Below are 7,392 nucleotides of genomic sequence, written 5' to 3'. Positions count from 1 at the left end.
TTGCCAGATGAATGGATAAAGAAAATGTGGTGTGTGTGTGCATATATATACACAGTGGTATATTATTCAGCCTTTAAAAAGGAGAAAATTCTGCCCTTTGCGACAACATGGATGAACTTGGAGGACATTATACTAAGTGAAATAAGCCAGACATAGAAAGACGAATACTGCATTATCTCATTTATATGTGGAATCTAAAATAGTCAAAATCATAGAAGCAGAGAGTAGAATGGTAGTTTCCAGGGGCTAGGGCAAGGCAGAAATGGGGAGATCTTAGTGAAAGGGTACAAAGTTTCAGTTATGCAAAATAAATAATCTCTGGGGATCTAATGTACAGCAATGTGACTATAGTTAAAAATACTGCATTGGATACACAAAATTTGCTAAGGGGGTAGATCTTAAGGGCCTTCACCAAAAAAAAGAAAGAAAGAAAATGGTAACTAGGTGAGGTGATAGATATGTTATTTAGCTTGATTGTGGTGATTATTTCACAATGTAAATGTATATTAACATATCAAGTTGTACACTTTAAATATATACAATTTTGGGCCGGCCCCGTGGCTTAGCGGTTAAGTGCGCGCACTCAGCTGCTGGCGGCCTGGGTTCGATCCCGGGCGCACACCGACGCACCGCTTCTCTGGCCATGCTGAGGCCGCGTCCCACATACAGCAACTAGAAGGATGTGCAGCTATGACATACAACTACCTACTGGGGCTTTGGGGGAAATAATAAATAAATAAAATTATTTAAAAAAATGATAAATATATATAATTTTTATTTGTCAATCACACCTCAATAAATCTGTGGAAAAACACTAACACTATAAAGCTTCTAGAAAGAAACATAAGAGAATATCTTTGCAACCTTGGAGTATACGATATTTCTTTTAATTTTTGTTTTTGTTTTTGGTGGAGTTTTTTTGAGGAAGATTGGCCCTGAGCTAACATCTGTTGCCAATCTTCCTCCTTTTTTCCTTTTTTCTCCCCAAAGCCCCAGCAGATAGTTGTAAGTCATAATTGTACATCCTTCTAGTTGCTCTATGTGGGATGCCACCTCAGTATGTCTGGAATCTACACCCAGGATCCAAACCGGTGAAGCCCGGGCCGCCAAAGCGGAACATGCGAACTTAACTGCTACACCGTGGGGCTAGCCCCCAGTATTTCTTAAGCAGGACAAAAAATCACTGACCACAAAATAAAAAAATAATACATTGAACATCAAAATTATACATAACTTTTAATGCAAAAAAAATTGTTCTAGATCTTCTCTAACCATCTTAACTTCAATATAAAGCTTTTAGTAGTTTTTTTTATTTGCTTCTTTGTTTTTTGGTTTCTAGAGGAGAAAGAGGGGGTAAAAGAAGAAAAATTGGAAGAAGAGGATTCAAAGAAGGGAAAGAGGGGAGGAGAAGGGTTTTAGTTCAAAGAAGCTATGCCCTGGTAGAAGACCGTAGTTTTTAAATACATGGCCTTGTCAAAACAACACTATTATGGTTAAAGAAAATGTGGTGTATGTGTATACATATACACAATGGAATACTATTCAGCCATAAAAAGAAGAAATCCTGCCATTTACAACAACATGGATGGGCCTTCAGGGCCTTAAGCTAAGTGAGACAAGTCAGACAGAGAAAGATAAATTCTGTATGATCTCACTTATAGGTGAATCTGAAAAAACAAACTCAAAGAAAAAGAGAACTGATTTGTGGTTACCAGAAGTGGGGCAGGGGTGGGGGGGTCTAGGGGATGGGGGAACTTGATGAAGGAGGTCAAATACACAAACTTCCAGTTATAAGATAAATAGGTCCTGGGGATATAATGTACAGCATGGTGACTATAGTTAACTCTGCTGTGTGGTATATTTGAAAGTTGCTGAGAGAGGAAACCCTAAAAGTTCTCATCTTGAGGAAAAAATTTTTTTCTTCTTTTCTTTTTTTTCTTGTTTGTATCTATACGAGTTGATGGACATTAACTAAACTTATGGTGGTAATCATTTTGCAATATATGTAAAGAAAGTCATTATGCTTGTGGAAATTAATAAAAGAAACCTTAACTAAACTGAAGTCAGGGAGGCCTGTAGGGGGCGCTCTCACACCCTATCACACATCATCAATTACACCAAACAGGAAGAGCGCACTTGCATCTTGACAGGAAGTGAAACCACTTTACTACTGAAGGAAGACTTCTCTCCCCACCCAGCAACAGGTCAGCCAATGAGAAACATCACAACTCAGCCAATGAGAAGTTGTTGCCACTCTGAATTGCTACTTTCCCCCACTGGACTTTCCTTCAGAACAGTCCCTCCCTCTCCCTCTTTTTCTCTATAAAAGTAGCTCCCCTCCTTTGTTTTCTGGATTTGCCTATGGTTTGCCATAGCATGCACATCCTGAATTGTAATTCTTTTGGCTATTCCCAAATAAACTTATGTTGAGATAAAATAACAGGCAAATTTGCTTTTAAAGTTGACATGCTCTACACCTTAAACTTATACAGTTCTGTATGTCAATTATATCTCAATAAAACTGACAGAAAAAAACAACTATAAGTAAAATCTTATCCTAAATGCAGATTCTGTTTTTCATATCTAAAAAGTTGAATTAACAAAACTAAACACATCAAGAGATAATGTCATTTGATTATCTTCTTTTCTTAGTAAAAGGCCAAATCCACATTTTGCCTAATGCCCAGTCAAGCATTGAGGGGAAGAGTGGGGAGAGCAAGGAAGAACTGGAAATACATTCTTAGTAACCAAAAAATAAACAGATAAAGAGAAGAAAAGAAACTTCAGGGGCTCACTAGGCAGTTCTGGGCCCAAGAAAGAATTGGAGATTTAAGGACCAATATGTGGTAACTAAGAGACCCACCAGGCACCCACCCACAGCATGACAGCAGCCTGAGCCCGGGGGAGAGGGGGGGCACAGAATGGGAGCGGTGACTCCTCCAGGAAGCATCTATGGGGGCCCTCTAATAGGGGAAGGGCCTTTTAGATATCCATTCAATATCCATCTTTGTCAATTTGATTCAAACTGACAGTTAATTTATAAACTTCTGGGTTTGAGATAAAAGACTGGAAAGTTGGCTTTAAAACTTGCCTCCCACTTTATCCAGAAACAGGTGCTTGATGTGAGGCTGGAGTAGTGAGCAGCTCCCCATTCAGGGTGAACAATGGTTGTCAAGCAGGGTCGCCTGGGAGAGGTGACAAGTTTCAGCTACCTCAGAGGAGCCACTCTGGGACCCCATCCTGCAACATTAGAGTTCTTTCTCCTTGATTTCTGAGAAATCTTTGCTCTCTGATAAACCCTCAAGTCACATTTTCTTTTAGAGAAAAAGACTCCAACAGATATAGCACTCTGAACATGGTAAAAACTTTCATATGATTAGAAATTTCTGGTCACTTTTAGGTTTCCATCCTTCTTACCAGTCCAGGATGGGGAAGATAGACTAACACAAGTTTCCCTTGGTCCCTCTGACTTGATTCAAAACCTCATAATCTGCTTAACATAATCCTGGGAAGGATCAGACACAAAAGTAAGTGGGAAGCTAATAGATGAGACCCAATTTGCTGATCAACAACACCCAAGTGGAGACTCTGGCTTGAGCTGAAAGCTTAGAGAAGGGTATGATTAATACCTAACCTTTGATTTCCTCTTCTTGTCAACACATCCTCTCTGATTGGGTCTCTACTCCAAGAGTGGATAAACGAAAGAAGCTACTCCAATTTCACCTGGAAACCCAGACAAGAGGTGAAGAATGTAGAGGTTAAACAGAATCAAACTCCTTGACCTTTATCTCTCCTTAGATGGCTACGAGTAGGCGGGAAGGGTCGAAGTGGGTGGGAAAAGGCTTAGGAAATAATTTGGCAGTTGTGTCTAGGAGGAAGGATGAGGGAAAGGAAGCGGCAGGCTCCCAAGCAAGAGGAGGACACCTCTATGCGTCTCTGAGCAAGAGGCACTCAGGACCCATACTCTGCTCACATTTCTTTACAGAGCTGCTCCAGGCCCCAGCACCATGCATCATTGCCTGTGGAAATATATCATAGTTGCTCTGTCCTTCATCTTCCTAAGCTTCTTCCTCCAGGAGAATAATGAAGAGCATCTTGAGTACAGTTTATCATTGGTAAGTACCAGAGATTGAGGTCGGACTACTTGCCAATTCTTCAGTAGGAGGGAAATTCTTCAGTTATGCAAACACTCTAGTATTACCATAGAAGTTCTAAGAAGAGAGCACTTGAAGAATCAGCATAGTGTCAGAGAAAAGATAAATACTGAACCAGCCTTGAAATATGTATAAGATTTGAATAAAGGCAGGGAGGAAGAGAGGGCATTTTAAGTGTGGAGAGAGAAATGCACAGACACTTCTAAAAGACCATGAGACTGGCAGGACCAGCATATGATGATGACTGCCTGGGTTCTGGCCACTTTCCTCACCAGGGCCTAGCATAAGAGATGTTATTCTTCCCATTTCTCACACGAAGGGATTGAGACTCAGAGCCCTAAAATAACATCTCCCAAGTGTTCAACATCTGCAAGTGGAGAAAGCCACATCTGACACAGGTCATGCTCATGTTTAGATTCCACATTTTTCCTGAATGCCTCAGACCAGCTAGACCAACAGCTAAAGCAAAGCATAACGTGGGTGTGGGGAAGTGGTTCAGAAATGTGTGTGCTCAGAATTGAGCAAAAGAAAGGACTGTAGAATTGAGGCACTGTGTGTAACTTCCTCAAGGACAAGATCAGTATTGGTCTTCAGCATCTGTCACAGAACCTAGCACAGTCTAAGCCAAATTAGATGACTTTTGCCAGCCTGATAACGGTAGGAGAGATTAGATGTGGGGTATGGGGGGGCAGGCAAGTTCTTACTCTACTGTACCCTAGGACCTTCCTACAGGCATTCCACACAGAACTGGGGAGCCCCCTTTCCCTGATGCCAGGACTCACCCCTTCTGGAAAGCACTGTGTGTTCCCCTGATGAGGCAGGGATAGCAGTTAGCTGAGCCCTGATACTTGGGCTCCCTGGTGACTGCATCCTGGGACTTGCCTAGCCTGTCCTAAAAGGGGGATCTGCCCCTCAATTGTCTCCAGGGATGTAGGGATGAACCTCAAGGCTAATGCTTATCCTATTCCCAGGAGGAGGAAAAGAAGAAAATACTGTGGCAGCTAGACCAGGAGCGAATCAGATTTGAAAGCAAAAACCATCTGGACACCTTCAAGGAGATGCAGGGAAACTCCCCCTTACTCCATCATGCCAACTACAAATTCCTGGCTGGAGCCCCTCCCCAGGAAAAGAGTAAGTATGTGGGAGGGAGTGGTCAGACCAGGTTCCAATAAGAAAGAGGAAGGTGGAGAAACGGGGAATGAGCTGGCATGTTGTGAGGAAAGGAGGGTGCTCGGAGGGAGGACCACTCCCACTATGGAATTTGGTGCAAGGATAATCCTGAGTGCATTTTCTTCCCACCTGCCGCCCCCTTGACTGACCAACAGGATGAGAAGTCCATGGTGACCCATCAAGGAGCCATCCAATAGTGAAGCTCACTCATGGCAGGGAGGGGAAGACAGGATGGGAAGGGACCCAGAGGGAGCCATGGGAAACAGCCTGGGTAGAGGGAGAAGAGGGTGAATGGATGTTGACTCACTGTACAGTAGACTGCCAGAGCCCCAGTGTTTACACAGGGCCCTGGAGATCCTCGAGTCCAGATCTGGTTGATCCACGGGAGCTGCGATAACTCTGAGGTCAAGGCTAGGCTAATTTGCCATGCCAGCAAATTTACCTTTGGTATGGGGCAGCCTTCTCTATCAGAGAGAGCCTTTTCCTTCATAAAGATTCCCCAGTACCCTTTCAAAGTAGAGATGAAATAAAACCACTTCACAACTTCTGGCCAGAGTTTAACCTCTTATCCAGACCACACTCTCCCAGGGAAAAGAAATGTGAATTTGTCACAGGTATTGGCATTAAGGGGAAGACCTGGGAGGAGAGACCCACGAACTTTCACCCTCCTGAAGACCTAAAGGCTCCCTTTTCTCTCCCACCCCTAGAACTGTTGACAGTGGGGATTTCCTCAGTGTGGAATCCTCACGGGAGCTCCCTCTTGGATACCCTGCAGTCCCTGTTTCAGGCTTCCGCAGAACCCGAGCTGAATTGTATCGTCGTGCTGGTCCACCTGTCAGATCCTGACCCTGAATGGCTCAGCCAAGCAGTTGCCAATATTTCAGGCCTCTTCAAACCACACATTGAGGCCCAGAAGCTGCTCGTCATCCATAGTTGTCTCAGTGGCTCTCCTTTCCCAAGAGATCTGAATAACGTTAATCATTCCTCACCCTGTGAAGCACGTTATTCCAGGCAGAAAGTTGATTATGCCCTCCTCATGAACTTTGCTATCAACCTCTCTGAATACTTTCTGATGCTAGAAGATAATGTTCACTGCACCCCAAAATTTATTTCTACCATCTACTGGGCATTATCAGCCTGGAAAGAATTACCTTGGGTGATCCCGGAGTTCTCCAGCTTGAGCTTCTCCGGGAAAGTTTTCCATACCAGTGACCTCTCCCGCCTGACTTCTTTCTTCCTCCTCTTCCATAAGGACACTCCTACTCACTTGCTTCTCTCTGAATTCCGTCTTCTCTTGGCTCAAAACACTCCAATTCGTTTCAGTTCTTCAGTCTTCTACCATATGGACAATTATTCTGTGTTGGAGGACACATGCTTTCCTGTGGAGAAGGAAAAGATCCTTGGTGAACCAGACAACCCCGTTGCCAGTGTCCTCACTGACGTGATGACAACATCAAATATTATTCCACAATACGCTTATACTCTGAACAAGGAGTTCTATTCTACCCTTGATCCTATAAGAGGCAACTACCTGACAGTGATTATGGAGAGGCCACAAAAAGTCATCCAGATAGAGGTGCTGACAGGTTCTGACAAGCAAGGGCAAGTAGAACTGGGCTATGATCTCTTAGAGAATTCCAACGGCTGTGCTCGCTATTCCCTGCTAGGTCCACTGGTGGAAGGAAATTTGGACCAGAGGTATTTTATGAAGAAGATTCTGTGGAGGAGTTGCATTGTATACGACTGCTGGTGCTAGCGTCTCAAGAGTCTTGGCTCCTGATCAGGCAGATCAAAGTCTGGACTCAGCACAAGGAGAAGGAGAGTTAGAGGACACACTGGGAATTCTGGAAGGACAGGGTTTGGGAATGGAATCACTTGGTTGACAAGAAATAAAGCTAGAAACTGATTGAAGCCTGCTCATTCTGAGTAGGGTGACCATGTGACTTGTTGTCCAAACTGGGACACTTTTGAGAGTGAAAGGAAGCACTATGAAAAAGTACACTAGAACAGCGGATGTAAACCAGGACTGTCCCAGCAGGCTCAGATGTATGTCATCCTATTTCTGATT

General features: G+C 43.5%; 1 protein-coding gene across 1 annotated transcript; it reads left to right on the top strand.

The window, feature by feature from the left end:
• Positions 1-4,007: 4,007 nt before the first annotated feature.
• LOC131399599 (alpha-1,6-mannosyl-glycoprotein 4-beta-N-acetylglucosaminyltransferase-like) lies at positions 4,008-7,151 on the top strand. Its single transcript, XM_058533940.1, is given in 4 exon segments — positions 4,008-4,115; positions 5,126-5,285; positions 6,032-7,021; positions 7,024-7,151. Coding segments are annotated over 4 exon segments (1,386 nt in total).
• The last annotated feature ends 241 nt before the right edge of the window (positions 7,152-7,392 follow it).

Source organism: Diceros bicornis, chromosome 38 (genome assembly GCF_020826845.1).
Source record: "Diceros bicornis minor isolate mBicDic1 chromosome 38, mDicBic1.mat.cur, whole genome shotgun sequence".
In the NCBI taxonomy this organism is placed as follows: domain Eukaryota; kingdom Metazoa; phylum Chordata; class Mammalia; order Perissodactyla; family Rhinocerotidae; genus Diceros; species Diceros bicornis.
The sequence above is the reverse complement of the archived record's forward strand: the minus strand, read 5'-3'. Positions and strand labels throughout refer to the sequence as shown.